The sequence below is a fragment of the Esox lucius genome, chromosome 14 (assembly GCF_011004845.1).
Source record: "Esox lucius isolate fEsoLuc1 chromosome 14, fEsoLuc1.pri, whole genome shotgun sequence".
NCBI classification, from domain to species: domain Eukaryota; kingdom Metazoa; phylum Chordata; class Actinopteri; order Esociformes; family Esocidae; genus Esox; species Esox lucius.
Window position 1 is genome coordinate 9,863,546 of NC_047582.1, and position 16,121 is coordinate 9,879,666.

A 16,121-nucleotide genomic window follows, 5' to 3' on the forward strand; every position below is an offset into this window, starting at 1 on the left:
TACAAATGTGCTTATTAAATCCAGTGATTTTCCAACAATCTCATCTGCCTTTTTGTCTGACTTGACTCACTTGAAGGAATTGTCTCCTGTTCCTTATTTGGTACTTGATCTTAGAAGGACCAAGATGGTTAGAGGAACTAGATTAAGACAGGATAAGAAAGTGAATGTGTGCTCACTGTTGTGCAGCTCCTAAATGTGATTTAAAACCGCTTGAAGTTTTGTAGTGGTCTAAGTGGGTTGTATAGAACACATCCTGTATTCAGAGGCCACCAGGACAGGTAATGACTGTAGTACGCCTTTAGTACAAACTGGCGTTGCTCTCCTAAGGTACAGGCCTGTCTGCTAGTGTCCTGGTACTTAAAAACAGGGAAAGAAGCATGTTTTTGGTCCTTGTGGGGTTTGGGAATGTAACAAAAAAGTGAAATAAGTAGGTTTCTGGTCCTGGTGGTGTGAGGGAGTAGAACTAAACAGTGAAAGAAGCATGTTTCTGGTCCTGGTTGGATGTGGGATTGCTTTGGAAATAATTCACATTTTAGTCCATTTTTGAGTAGGTGAGGGGGAGGGAGGAGGAGAGAGGAGGGGTGAGGGAAGAGGAAGAAGAGGAGGGAAGAGGAGAGGTGGGAGCAGGGTCGCCGCTAATAATTCTTTTGAGGTAGGAGCAGGGCCGGGTTGTCACTAACGATCTCTTCACACCTCAGTCAAACAGGTAAGATTTATCTGATATGTGCTTAAATCTGCACAGATGAAATTGTCTTTGCTCTTTTACCTTTCATCAGCCTCTATCACATCTTTTCGCTCACTACCCTTTACAAGCATGAAGCATAAAGTACTGTCAATCGTAGATTAAAATAAACCATTTAACCTGCTTATAGCCTAACATACAATACAACAGGCAAGTTGATGTTAGTGTTACTAAGCTGCTTTCAGTTGAAACTTCTACAAATGATTGCTTGGAATAACTTTTAGTTGTTGCTACATGAGCTCACCTTGTCTCACGTCTTTAGTAACACCATCAGGAGCTACTGAAGTACCTGATGCTGCTCCACTCCCTCTGACTGTTTCTGAGACTAAGGATCATGTGTTTCATGATGTTTAGCTTTTCTAGGTGTGGAAAATGGAAAATGTTAGCAATTTATCAAGAAAACACTCTTCAGTCGTTAGCATAACAGTTTATTATTTCAGGCCTAATCGTATATACGGGAACAAGTATCCTGACAAAAAAAGTACCAGTACAGAGGCTAACACAGAGTAGTGTCATGACAGTTGTTTTCATTTTACATGGCTAAGTTTCAAACTTAAACCAATCTGCCACAACATGATGACCACCTGCCTAATATTGTGTATGTCCCCCTTTTACCACCATAACGGCCCTAACCCATTGAGGCATGGACTCCACTAGACCTCTGAAGGTGTGCTGTGGTGTCTGGCACCAAGGCGTTAGCAGCAGATCCTTTAAGTCCTGTAAGTTGCGAGGTGGGGCCTCCATGGATCAGACTTTTTTGTCCAGCACATCCCACAGATTGGACTGATATCTGGGGAATTTGGATGCCAAGTCAACACTTTAACTCATTTTTGAGTTCCTCAAACCATTCCTGAAACATTTTAGCTTTGTGGCAGGGCGCATTGTCCTGCTTAAAGAGGCCAATGCCATCAGGGAATACCGTTGCCATGAAAGTGTGCACATGGTCTGCAACAATGCTTAGGTAGGTGGTACGTGTAAAGTAACATCCACATGAATGGCAGGACCCAATGTGTCCCAGCAGAACATTTCCCAAAGAGTCACACTGCCTCCACCGACATGCCTACTTCCCATAGTGCATCCTGGTGCCATGTGTTCTCCAGCTAAGCTATGCACACGCACCCGGCCTTCCACGTGATGTAAAAGGAAACGTGATTCATCAGACCAGGCCACCTTCTTCCATTGCTCAATGGTCCAGTTCTGATGGTCACGTTTCTATTGTAGGCACTTTCTGCAGTGGACAGGGGTCAGTATGGGCACCCCTGACTGGTCTGCGGCTACGCTGCCCAATACGCAACAAACTGTGATTCACTGTGTGTTCTGACATCTTTCTATCAGGACCAGCATTAGCTTTTTCAGCAATTTGAGCTACAGTAGCTCGTCTGTTGATTCCGACCACACAGGCCATCATTCGCTCCCCCGTGCATCAGTGAGCTTGGACCGCCCATGACCCTGTCGCCGGATCAACGCTTTTCCTTCTTCAGACCACTTTTGACCACTGCAGACCGGGAACACCCCACGAGGGATGCAGTTTTGGAGATTCTCTGACCCAGTCTTCTAGAGTCAAAGTCGCTCAGATCCTTACACTTGGCCATTTTTCCTGTTTCTACCACATCAACTTTGACAACAGAATATTAACTTGCTGCCTAATATATCCCACCCACTGACAGGTGCCATGATAACGAGATTATCAGTGTAATTCTCTTCACCTGTCAGTGGTCATAATGTTATGGCTGATGGGTGTATATTCCTTCCCAACTGTACAGGTGACGACATCAGCACTTGCAGAATGTACATACAAGGAATAGTTGTTGCCATGATGTAACCTAGGGAATTCAAGGTTGCATAGAGACATTGATCCAGGAGACATACATAATCATAGAATCTTGGTTGCCCAGACAACTTGGCAAAAGCTAACACATGACAGCTGGGGCATGTTACTATTGGTGGTTTACTAACTCAGCTCTCCCAATAAGGAATAGAGTCCTGTTCACCTTTACAGTACAAGGAGCTGGAGCTCTCCTCCTGCTATTAAGACGTACCCCCAAAAAGGAGACGACTTCTAATGGTTTCTGCTAGGCCCAAGGCCTAGTTTTTCACACATACAGTTGTGCTCATAAGTTTTCATACCCTGGCAGAAATTGTGACATTTTGGCATTGATATTGAAAATATGACTGATCATGCAACAAAAACAATATTTTATTGGAGGATAGTGATCATATGAAGCCATTTATTATCACAGTTTTTGGTTCCTTATGAAGTCATAATGATAACAGAAATCACCCAAACGGCCCTGATCAAACCAAAATAGAGCATTATGGTCAAAAACATAAGCGCTATTTTTGGAGAGGGGTACTTTGGTACTCTGTGGCACCAACACAGGTTCTTAACAGCATCTGGTAAGACAATCTGTTGTTAGTTGCTAATCTACTGGACACTATCCTACTACCAGACTCCATTTCTGTGTGCAAGTGTCAGGCTCATTCTAACGCCTCTGATCCCATCCTCGACTCCAAATTGTAGTGGAAATCACTCACATACAAAGGCCTTACTAAATGACTGGATTATACTTAGAATAAGCAATATGATGTCATTGTACTAAGGAATAGCAACATTTCTACAACAGATCTTAAAGGTTTTTGGCACTAACGAGCCAGACTAGTATACCAACATTTCCACCAGAATGGCTAAAATGTTGCCAGCCCTCTTTGCAACTGTATTTACAGAGGAACAGGGCTAGTAATTCATAAACAAATGTTTTCTCTATATATTTTCCCAGTATTCATGTTAAGGTAGTCTGATCACAATGTTATAAATCCACTAGAATGACAACTATTTTGTGAACTGAAAGTAACCCAAGAATAAGTGTAAATAGGCAATGTATAATGCAAACATTTAGATTGTAACACATAACTACAGTGAAAGCACATAACTAAAGTGAACAAAACATCATTGGAGCTGACTTCACTACTCGCCCGAAATGTGAACTACTCGCATTAGGTGAGCGAAGAGAGAGCAAACTTAATTTCCAGCCCTGCATATGACATTGTATTCATGCTGATTCATTTATAATACTGATTAATTAATGTTAAACAATGCAAAGATGCACCAAGCTAGATACCTGGCTGACTGCCTTCAATCTAAACAACTGCTGATATTAGCTTAAAACATTCTTAAACTGTGTCAGTTGTGCTCACCTTTCTTTTCAAAGAAATTAATTAGCAGTTGTTTTCCCTCAGTTTGCACTCTTTCTTTTCTTTTTGGTACCCCATTTCCCTTTTCTTGCGGAAAGGCATGAGTCTATAATAGTAGCAGACACTCTGCTCGATTAGCTGCATTTAGAGATTTATTCTGGTGCCGGGTTGACTAAACCAATTTGAGCCTTTTGTAAGGGCTGAGAGTGACCTCAGAGCCTCCACTATATTTTTGGGATAACAAATCCAGTCAATCAACCGATTTATTCAGCAAATGTAAATGTATTTATGACACTAATAACTTAGAAATAAAAAAATGTCAAACAAATACACATTTTCATTCCAAGATTTTCGTGGGCCCTCCTCCCATTGGGGCCCTGGGTAGTCAGTCCCACTTTCCCCTCACTTCGACTCTCCTGGATGGGAGGAGTGGAGGAGGCCTGGAGGGAGGTGGAAGAAAGGAAGGAGTGGAGGGTGGAGGAGTGTAGGGAGGATGTGTAGAGGGGGGAGTAGTGGAGGGAGGATGAGTGGAGGGAGGAGCCGAGGGAAGGAGGAGAAAAAGACATAGAAGAGGAGAGGCAGCAAAGGATTGTGGAGACAGAGGATGGGATTATACAAAGAGCAGGATTTTAGAAGGGAAATGTAGTTTTCAACATTTGCAATGGAAAAGAACCCTCCCAGCATATTCTTTTTTATAACAAACAAAGAAATATCTTAAAAGGTAAAAACTGTTGTATTTCTCAATAGGCTAAGCTGTCAAAGGGTTTCTTACCGTTTATATTAAATTTCACAGGTGTAATAAGATTTTATGTTGAGTTATTATAGGAAGAAAATGCTGAAAAAATAGGCTAAAATATCAGTGCAGTGTTGCTATTATATTCTCCCACTTAGAACTCCAGTGTCTTCAGGTACTTTCCTGTCGTTGCCACAGTTCTCCACTGGGTGTCACCCTGCAGGGAAGTGGTTCAGGAATAAGCTGGATGGATTCCAAATTCTTCAGCAGTAAGTCATCTGTACTTAATAGTTGAGGTGATGTAATGTTTACACTTATGACTGGTTCATATTAAAAAACATGACTTACATAACCACATTTTGTTATGTCATAATGATGTAATTACACCCGAATAGCCGTTATTTCTTAACAGAGGTGGGGGACTCGAGTCACATGACTTGACTCGAGTCTGACTCGAGTCACAATTTTCAGGACTTGTGACTTGCTTGATTAAAGTATGAAAATTACTTGACTTGACTTTGACTTAAGAACAAGTTACTTGAGACTTGACTTGACTTGAAGTGGAAGACTCGACAATGACTTGAACTTATAATAAACAAACAGCAATAACATTATTTTATATGTTGTGACATCAGCACCACTAATCAGCGTATGTTCCTTTAACGCTGCTCAATTCAAACCGCGCCAAACATGGCAAACAGTAACGTTAGTCGAGCTCCACAAATAGTATCGTTTGGATACAAGGACTTTGAACTGGACCATGTGAATAAAAAAAATATTTGCCCGATGCAAAATATGCAACAACGTCAAATTTCATTCGTCATTTTAAGAACCACAAGGAAAGGTAAGAAAGTAATCTCTTTATATTCAGTTTCATTAAGATCTATAACGATTAAGTTACTAATGTAATGAATTAATCTTTTGTTTGTCATAATTTGGCCTTGGTTGCATATTATGTTTTTTTTTTCTTGTTAGAAATGTGACCATTATCATAACTGAATACGTCTGGTAAATAGATGTAAGGGAATTTGACTATAACAGTGGCATAGCCTGAATTTTAATGTTGATGGGCATCTTAAAATGAGCGGGCATGTATATTATTACACGTAGGCTATAATGTCTGTATTAAATGTGCGCATTTTCAAGTGTTTGTGGACTGCGCGTGGAAACTAAAAAGCATTGTGCTTACACCATAACAGTTAACTTTACTGCATGAAAGGCTAACATGGAGGCGCCGATGTGATTACTAGCACCTAAACATTTCGAAGAGTTTTTTTTTTACTCATACAGACAAGAATAATTACAGCGTAATTACATAGGCAGTTTTTCAGTCACAATAATTAGTTCATAAGGTTGTTATTATTAGCCCTTATTACGTCGATTGGCTGAATTCCAGTGCAGAATGCGTGTTATTTCTTGATAACAGACCGTTGCCATGAAAAACAGCGCGTTGCTATGGACGCAGCAGGATTCTAACCAGAGACGGAACGGACTATTTTCTTTAGAGGAAGCAATACAATCGTTTTTAAATCAATAAATTCCTTTTGAAATCAATATTTTGTGTCAAATTATTGATTTATTTGGTAGGTAGCCATGTAATAAGCGGAAAAAGGTATAGCGAGGCGGTTGTTATAGCGAATACAAACCTTCAGGCTGATTCAATATCCCTCCGCTTCGTCCCCCCAAAAAATTGTTCCGCGGAGGAGAAAAATATTTGATTTTGAAATCGAGCTTCGCACCTAGCGCACGTCAGAAACAGAGGATAGTGTGTGTGTGTGTTCATCTCTTTAGTACTGTGACTTGACTTGACTTGAAACTTATAAGGACTCGACTCGACTTGACTTGCTTGATTTATCTGAACTGTGACTTGAGACTTGACTCGAGACTTGATGGTTAAGACTTGAGACTTGCTTGGACTTGTGTGACTTGTCCCCATCTCTGTTTCTTAATGTCAATTTAGATGGAAATCAACATTTTTGCCATTACATTTATTATCCAGTGGATTGTTGTTCACTGCAAAGAATATAATACCAAAAAATATGTAAATAGTTTCCAGACAATTCCCCACATTTTCTCAAGCATTCAGTAATGGTGTCTGTTCTTAACTACTGCCAAGAGTAGTCATGGAAATGATGAATTCCTACAGATCTGAAAACTGATTAGGCATTTTTCTAGAAAAAAATAAGTATTTTTCCCAGAATTGTCTACATAAAAGTACTCATTAAAAGATGAACTGTCATAAATGAATCTTTCAATGACAGAAAGATGCTCTGAATAATAAGAGCATCTCCTAAATGAATAAAATGTTGATGTAAATGATGAGCAGACAAGAAGAAACTGAAAATTAAATCACGCTTCCCCAATGTGGACCAAAGTGCTGCAAAACGTGACAAGAGATGAAGCAAGGCACCACAAGGAGTCACTAGAGCACAATGAGACAAGGTGATCCTATTCATTTACTAACCCAGCAAACCTGAACTGTGCAGGCCAATTGTCCCGCCCTCTGTGGGACCACTGGGCTAATCTGTGAGCTTGATACTCCAACCCTGGTCTCACAGCTAACTGCCTGGCAGTGACTTTACCATTGCTAATTTTTATCGATAGGAATGTGACAATATCATTAAATTACAGGTAAAACATTTGAATTTGATACAACAAAGGTGATTTTGAATTTGTTCTTGTGTAATGAATGAATGACAACATGCTCACCATTCAAACAAAATAGAGTCCTGAATCCTTGTAGTAATGCTTGTGGACAACACACTAGTTTATTTGATCTTGAATACAAATTAAGAAAATCATGTTCCAGAACCACATGGCACCTTTCAGTTGATTTCAGCATCCAGGGAATCTACGGTGCAGTTCATTTACACTGAAATATTGAAAAATCTGAAAGAGAAAATATTGAAAATGGATATAAGATTTGTACCCTAAATCTAGCTCAACAACACCTATGTGCATACCTGTGCAGTCGTAGCTTAACTCACTATAATCAGCTGAGTGTAAACATAGTATATATATATTGTTGCAACAGATGAACTGTCAGTTCTACACAGTCAATTATTCAATTTTTTCTTAGTTGTGTACCCTCACCCTCTCTCCACATTCCTCCTGTACTCACCCTGGCATTTGACCCATTTTCTAGGCTTCTTTTTGGCATGTATGTTTAATGCCACATCTAATACTTCATGAGTGGTCAATGCTTCTTGAAGGAATTGAAGATTTTTTTGTTTCTGTTTTTCCTTCTTTTGGGTTCTGTGTTGGTCGATTTTATTGCGTATCTTGTCAAGAATTGACTTTGGCATCTCGGTTTGGATTTCTTTCTTGTAGGTTGCGTCGGTCTCTTCTATGACTTGTGTGTCCTTTGTCTTTCTGTTGTTACTTCCTTTGGCATTTTGTTCAATTTGTCTTTCTTTTAGTGCTTTTCTTTGTTTGTCTTCCTTTTTGGGATTTGATCTCATGTTCTTCATTCCTCCATCTGTGTCTTTTTCCATTAGTGCTACCTTTTCAATAGAATAATTCACTTTGGTTTCTTTTTTTACTTGTGTCTCGAATCTTTTAGCCTGTTCTTCATTTGGACTTTCTTTTGTCACATTAAGTTTGTCTTCCATTTTAGTATTTGATCTCTTGAGCTTCAATCCCCCATCATTCCCACTTTCCAGCAGTTCAAGGTCTTCAATTACCAAATCCATGGTAGTCTCTTCAACTTGTTTGCCTATATTTTTCACATGTTCTTTGGCAGTTTTTTCATCTTGAATGAGTTCATTTTCTTTTCTTTTTTTGTCATCCTCTCTAGCATGTTTGTCCATGGAACTTTCTTTTGCATCTTTAAGTGCATCTACCTTTTTGGAATTTGATCCCCAGTGCTTCATTCCCCAGGCACTTGACAAATTCCCTTCGGTTTCGTCTTCTGCTTGTTTCTCTAACTTCATATCATGTTGTTGCTTTGCATTTTCTTTGACAACTTTGCTTTGTTTGTCATCCTCTGTAGAATGTTGTTCATTAAGACTTTCATCCATAAATCTTAGCTTGTCTGCGTTTTTTGGATTTGATGTTCTGTGCTTTACGCCCACATCCAATTCCTTTTCCAGTTGCTCCAATTCTTCTAGAAAAAAATCCATGTCAGTCTCTTCTTGAACTTGTTTCTTTACATTTACAACATGTCCTTTGGCATTTTGTTCATTTGGACTTCCTTTTATTACTTTTATTTGTTTGTCATTATCTGTAGCATGTTGTACGTTTGAACTTTTTTTCATGACTTTCAGTTTGTCTTCCTTTTTGGGATTTGTTGTCCTGTTCTTTATTCCCACATCCAAGTCATTTTCCAGTTGCTCTAATTCTGCAAGAAAAAAATCCATGTCAGTCTCTTCTTGAACATGTTTCCTTACAATTTTAACATGTCCTTTGGCATTTTGTTCATTTGGACTTCCTTTTATTACTTTTATTTGTTTGTCATTATCTGTAGCATGTTGTACGTTTGAACTTTTTTTCATGACTTTCAGTTTGTCTTCCTTTTTGGGATTTGTTGTCCTGTTCTTTATTCCCACATCCAAGTCATTTTCCAGTTGCTCTAATTCTGCAAGAAAAAAATCCATGTCAGTCTCTTCTTGAACATGTTTCCTTACAATTTTAACATGTCTTTTGGAATTTTGTTCATTTGGACTTCCTTTTATTACTTTTCTTTGTTTGTCATTATCTGTAGCATGTTGTACGTTTGAACTTTTTTTCATGACTTTCAGTTTGTCTTCCTTTTTGGGATTTGTTGTCCTGTGCTTTATTCCCACATCCAAGTCATTTTGCAGTTGATCTAGTTCTTCAACAAAGAAATCCATGTCAGTCTCTTCTTGAACTTGTTTCTTTACATATTCAACATGTCCTTTGGTATTTTCTTCATTTGGGACAATGCCTAATATATCTACTCTCTCTTGCTTCATTTCCACATCTGTGTCAATTGCCCGGCACACTACGTCTTGCATTAAAACAATCACTTCAGTTGGTTTCACTCTTGTGTCTGGCTTTTTAGAATCGTTTTCCTTGGGACCTTCTTTCATAACTTTGAGTTTACATCTTGTTTTAACAACTCTTTCTTTCTTCATTCCTCCATCCATTCCACTTCCCAGTAGCTCAGGCCCTTGAATGTCCATGTCATTCTTTTCTTTGACTTGTGGGTCTTCCTTTTTAATGTGATCTTTGGGATGTTGTTGCTTTGGACGTACTTCTTTGATTTCCGTTTGACCTTTATCCATTTTAACTCTCCCCCTCCTCAATTCCCTCAGATGGTCAGTGTCACCATTGATGTGTTCTTTCTTTCTCCGTTTAATCTCCCTTTTCCTTCTCTCTGCCTCCATCTCATTCTGCCTTTCTTCAAGCATGTCTTCTCTCTTTCTCAGATCACTCTCCATTTTCTTTCCCACTGCCTCCATTTCTCTCTGCCTCTTTTCAAGCCTGTCTTGTCTGCTTTTCAGTTCACTCTCCATTTGCATCCTCTCTGCCTCCATCTCTCTCTGCCTTTCTTCAAGCATCTCTTCTGTCTTTCCCTGTTCATTCTCCCTTTTCCTTCTCTCTGCCTCCACCTCTCTCTGTCTTTCTTGAAGCATCTCTTCTCTCTTTCTCAGATCACTCTCCATTTTCCTTCTCTCTGCCTCCATTTCTCTCTGCCTTTCTTCAAGCATCTCTTCTCTCTTTCTCAGGTCACTCTCCATTTTCGTTCTCTCTGCCTCCATGTCTCTCTGCCTCTTTTCAAGCCTGTCTTGTCTGCTTTTCTGTTCACTCTCCATTTGCATCCTGTCTGCCTCCATTTCTCTCTGTCCCTTTTCAAGCCTGTCTTGTCTGCTTTTCTGTACACTCTCCATTTGCATCCTCTCTGCCTCCACCTCTCTCTGTCTTTCTTGAAGCGTCTCTTCTGTCTTTCTCTGCTCATTCTCCCTTTTCCTTTTCTCTGCCTCCATCTCTCTCTGCCTTTCTTGAAGCATCTCTTCTCTCTTTCTCAGGTCACTCTCCATTTTCGTTCTCTCTGCCTCCATGTCTCTCTGCCTCTTTTCAAGCCTGTCTTGTCTGCTTTTCTGTTCACTCTCCATTTGCATCTGGTCTGCCTCCATCTCACTCTGCCTCTCTTTAAAGCACCTTTCTCTCTTTCTCTGTTCATTCTCAATTCTCCTCATCTCTGCCTCCATCTCTCTCTGTCCCTCTTCAAGGATGTCTTCTCTGATGTTCTGTTCATTTCTCCTCTTCTCTCTCTCCACTTCAGTCTGAACCTTCTCTTTTCTCAAAAATCGTACCTCATCCTTTTCCATTGCACTCCATCCTGTCCCTTCATCCACGACTTTTGTCTCCCCTTTCTGATCTTCAATGTCACTTAACACATTTCTTGGCATCTCCATTTTAATCCTCTCACTTTTCTCCCTCAGGTTTTCCTTGTCCGTTTCCAGAACACCTTTCAGGTCTATTCCCATCTTTCTTTTCATTTGAATCATTTTAATGTATTCTTCCATCTCTCTCTCCCACTCACGCAATTCCTGCTTTGTCAATCTTGGTCCAATATTCATGTTCTTACTCTTTGTCTCTAAATTCATCTTTATCAGAGGAAAATCACTCTTTCTTTCAAAGATTCTTTCCTGACTCACAGGAATTCTCCTCTCTTTCTCTCGCCCATAATCCTTGAATATATCTCCCTCTGTTTGAGTTTGTTTGTTACTCTGTTCGGTTTTAGTCCGTCCAGTCTCTTTCTTGAGCCATTCCTTTTCAAATCTACAGACCCTTCGATCAAGTTCTGTCATCACAAGGGCCTGAAGTTTATGCATTCGCTCCTCAATCCAAACTCTCTCCTTTAAAAACATGATCTCCACCTTCTCCCTGTCCAAATGACTTCTCATTATGAATGTATTCTATAAATGAAAACAATTTGATTAGTCTCCAATGTGTTCATTGACTGGGCTCTATTGATGCACAGGTCAGGAAATACTGTACTATATTTCAAATCGGGATGGGTAGGTGGAGATTAGCTGTTTGAAGGTAAAAATAAAGAAAAACAGCCACTACCCAAATAAAACGATAATCAATCTTGTGCAAATATACCAAGCCTTCATTATTCTTATATGTATTTCATAAAAGGTGAGAGTGGGATATTTCTAGCAGGAGCAAAAAACATTACATAAACACATTTTTCATCAATCGATCAGCCACCACGCTCTGTGGACATCTTATTGACTTATTTTCATTTTTCTTTTTGTAGCATGTTAACAATGAAGTACATGTTCTGAGATTATTTTGATGACTGGGAAGGTGGTAGCAGCGTAATTCTTTTGTATTTGGGTGGCTGTGAATTGTAAAATAACTAACCCACGCATCACTATTATGCACTAATATTTTTATCTGATTGTAATCTAGGTAATACATTTTTTTCATAGAAAATCTTTTTATAACTTTGGCTCATAATGGATTATGGTAGTCAGTGATTTAGATGAACTGATCATACATCATACTTATGTATGTATACTATAGACAATAAGCACACCTATTAACACATCCTAATCATCAAAATAACAGCTATTAAGAATGATGAATGAACCCCATAAAAACAAATCCATGTAGGAGCAGAACTAATCCATATTTTTGACATAACTCCACCTTATCAAGCTCAACCAACTCAGAACATTACTGTTTAACACAACTTACAAAATACAACTGCTAACCATTCTGAACATGAACAATTCACTTACCATTGCGCCAGTGCTGTCTAACCTTTGTTTTCAGTCACTGTCAAAGATTCTTACAAGAATACTGTTGTCATATACATCGTTGTTCTATTACCCAGGAGAAATGTTGTCAGTCTGAAGATAACAACATTAAGCGGATTGTTTCTTTAACCTTTTCACACGTTCTGTAGGCTACGTTTCAAATATGTGTAAGGGCGTCCCAGCGTGAGTTCTTAAATGCACGTGTCAGTATGCGATGACAATTCGATCATTATGACGCAACAATGCATTTCACCCCCAGCTGTCCAGAAACACCACGCTACAAACGTATTATGTAGGCAATTTCTGATTTCGACAGGTTAAAATGATATTTGGCAACTACTACAAGCAGTAATACAGTTTAATTGTATACAGAATATTTTATGAGCAACCGTGAAAAATATTGAGCTATTCCTAAGTATACCGAATCTCCGCTCGAGGATTCGTCCAAGTGAATAACTTTTGCACCAGAGAAAAATCATGGAGATTTAAGCTGCTGTGAATTAAGCCGGAATGAAAACTCTTTCATCACTAATGTTTAACAGTTGTCAGTTTGTTCAATGCCTTTCCCCTGAATAACATTTAATTTCGCTATGTATGCCTCATCTTAAGCTCTTATAGAGATCTTCATTGGAACCGAAATGTATTTTGAGCGAACTGTTTCCGTGAAATTCTTATCTGACACCCACAAGGTCTGACATTATTTGTAATATCAACCCAGTCCGAGTTATATCCGAGGCCGGCCGTATCCGGAAGAAAATGCCAGCTCTGTTCCCACCCAAGCCTGCCCAATTGTGTGTATTTGTCTGGCAGTGAACGTAAACTTTCCACATGGTTTTGTCATAGTTCGGCGTGTCAAATACATTACTCATCTTATAAAGATTCGTGTTTTTAGGAAGTTGTCTCAAATGTAAAACGTAGTGAAGTGGTCTGTTGTTAGAACGCACTTTGCATCTCTCTCCAAAACCCTAAATCTAGCTCAACAACACCTATGTGCATACCTGTGCAGTCGTAGCTTAACCCACTATAATCAGCTGAGTGTAAACATAGTGTATATATATATATTGTTGCACCAGATGAACTGTCAATTCTACACAGTCAATTATTCAAGTTTTTCTTAGTTGTGTACCCTCACCCTCTCTCCACATTCCTCCTGTACTCACCCTGGCATTTGACCCGTTTTGTAGGCTTCTTTTTGGCATGTATGTTTAATGCCACATCTAATACCTCATGAGTGGTCAATGCTTCTTGAAGGAATTAAAGATTTTTTTGTTTCTGTTTTTCCTTCTTTTGGATTCTGTGTTGGTCGATTTTATTGCGTATCTTGTCAAGAATTGACTTCGGCATCTCTGTTTGGATTTCTTTCTTGTAGGTTGCGGCGGTCTCTTCTATGACTTGTGTGTCCTTTGTCTTTCTGTTGTTACTTCCTTTGGCATTTTGTTCTTTTTGTCTTTCTTTTAGTGCTTTTCTTTGTTTGTCTTCCTTTTTGGGATTTGATCTCATGTTCTTCATTCCCCCATCTGTGTCTTTTTCCATTAGTGCTAGCTTTTCAATAGACAAAATTCACTTTGGTTTCTTTTTTTACTTGTGTCTCGAACCTTTTAGCTTGTTCTTCATTTGGACTTTCTTTTTTCACTTTAAGTTTGTCTTCCATTTTAGTATTTGATCTCTTGAGCTTCAAGCCTCCATCATTCCCACTTTCCAGCAGTTCAAGGTCTTCAATTACCAAATCCATGTTAGTCTCTTCAACTTGTTTGCCGATATTTTTCCCATGTCCTTTGGCAGTATTTTCTTCTTGAATTGGTTTCTTTTCTTCGTTTGTCATCCTCTCTAGCATGTTTGTCCTTGGAACTTTCTTTTGCAACTTTAAGTGTGTCTACCTTTTTGGAATTTGATCTCCAGTGCTTCATTCCCAAGGCACTTGACAAATTCCCTTTGGTTTTGTCTTTTGCTTGTTTCTCTTAACTTCTTATCAAGTTGTTGCTTTGGACTTTTTTTTTTACATCTTAGTTTGCGTTGTTTGTCATCCTCTCTAGCATGTTGTTCTTTAAGACTTTCCTTCACAACCTTTAGCTTGCCTTTGTTTTTTGGATTTGATGTTCTGTGCTTCACTCCCACATCCAATTCATTTTCCAGTTGCTCCAATTCTTCAAGACAAAAATCCCTGTCAGTCTTTTGAAATTGTTTCTGTTAAGTTAGCTGACTTAGGCAGGCTTAACTTGATGTGAAAGTATAAACAAAGTATATTTTCTATATAGTTATTTATTCCATACATGTACACGGCTCTGTTCATCCGTCCTCATCATTGCATACAAGTGAACTCAACTGGCATACATTGCATACACACAGGTATGACAGAACGTAATACCTCAAATATAACAACCAACACTATTACCGTAATGTATTGATAAGAGCGTTATCCAAAAATGATATTTAATACCCCCACTTGCTCTTATCCCCTTGGGTTACATGAAAACAAAATAACAGAATGAGGCTCCCTCATTATCTTAAAGCAGTAAACACTTTTTGCCAAACATATCTCGTGCAAATCTCAGCTTAGTAGCTGGTCAGAACATCAGCAATCATTTTCTTGGTAGGGCAATATTCCAAAATAAACTTTCCATTGTTCACATTTTCCCTAATAAAGTGATATTTGATATCAATGTGTTTGCATCGCTGTCTGTGAACTGGGTTTTTGGCTAGTGCTATGGCACCTTGGTTGTCTTCATACACCTTTGTTTGTGCGTATTGGTATTTGTCTATACCCCTGAGCAGTTGTTCTAAGTAAATGCATTCCTGTATGGCTGATGCTTAGGACATGTACTCAGCCTCACAAGTTGACAGTGCTGCTGTCAGTTGTTTTCTTGTTTTCCAGGATATCAAAGAGCTTCCTCTATTTAGACTGGCACAAAACCCTGATGTACGTCTTCTATCCGCTGCATCTGATGCCCATTTAGCATCGCTGTAGACCCTTAGACCTAGTTTTTCTGTGTCATTTCTCCTGAAGAATAACCCCTGTTCTGTTGTACCTTTGAGGTACCTGAACACATGTTTTACTGTGTTCCAGTGTTCTACTGTTGGTTCAGCAAAGTGCTGGGAGAGTTTACTGACCACAAAACTTATGTCTGGTCGGGTCCATGTGGACAAGTAAATTAAACTTCCTACTGCCTCCCTGCACTTTCTTGGCACATTCATTTTTTCAGCATCTTCTGTGTATTCGAGTTTTGGTACACATGGAGTTTCTCTAGACCTGCAATCCTGCATTTCAAATCGATCTAGAATTTTTCTCACATATCTCTCCTGAGACATTTTGACTACACCATCTGCTTGTTCAACATCTATCCCCAAGAAATGTCTCAGCTTTCCCATGCCTTTCATTTTGAACCTTTCAGTAAGCATCCTCTTCACATTTTTCATAACACTCTCTTTATTAACTGCAATGATCAGATCATCAACCCATATTATTAGGATTACTTTCTCGTTATGCTTTTCTCTTGTATACACACAGGTATCAGCTGGGTTCTGTACAAAATCATTCTCAATTAAGCATGTATGCAACATAGTGTTCCAATTTCTCCCTGATTGTTTTAGACCATAGAGAGATTTGTGTAACTTGCACACAAGTTTTTCACCTGTGTTTGACTTTTTCTCATGACCCTCAGGTTGCTCCATGTAAATCTCACAGTCTATTGGAGCATGCAAATAAGCAGTTTAAACTTCC

General features: G+C 39.1%; 1 protein-coding gene across 1 annotated transcript; it reads right to left on the reverse strand.

The window, feature by feature from the left end:
* Positions 1-7,465: 7,465 nt before the first annotated feature.
* LOC117595541 (trichohyalin-like) lies at positions 7,466-10,204 on the reverse strand. Its single transcript, XM_034296825.1, has 2 exons — positions 7,789-10,204; positions 7,466-7,556 (listed from the first exon to the last, which is right to left on the reverse strand). The coding sequence occupies exons 1-2, from the start codon at positions 10,187-10,189 to the stop codon at positions 7,531-7,533; spliced, it is 2,427 nt and encodes an 808-aa protein (XP_034152716.1). The 5' UTR covers positions 10,190-10,204; the 3' UTR covers positions 7,466-7,530.
* Positions 10,205-16,121: the final 5,917 nt, after the last annotated feature.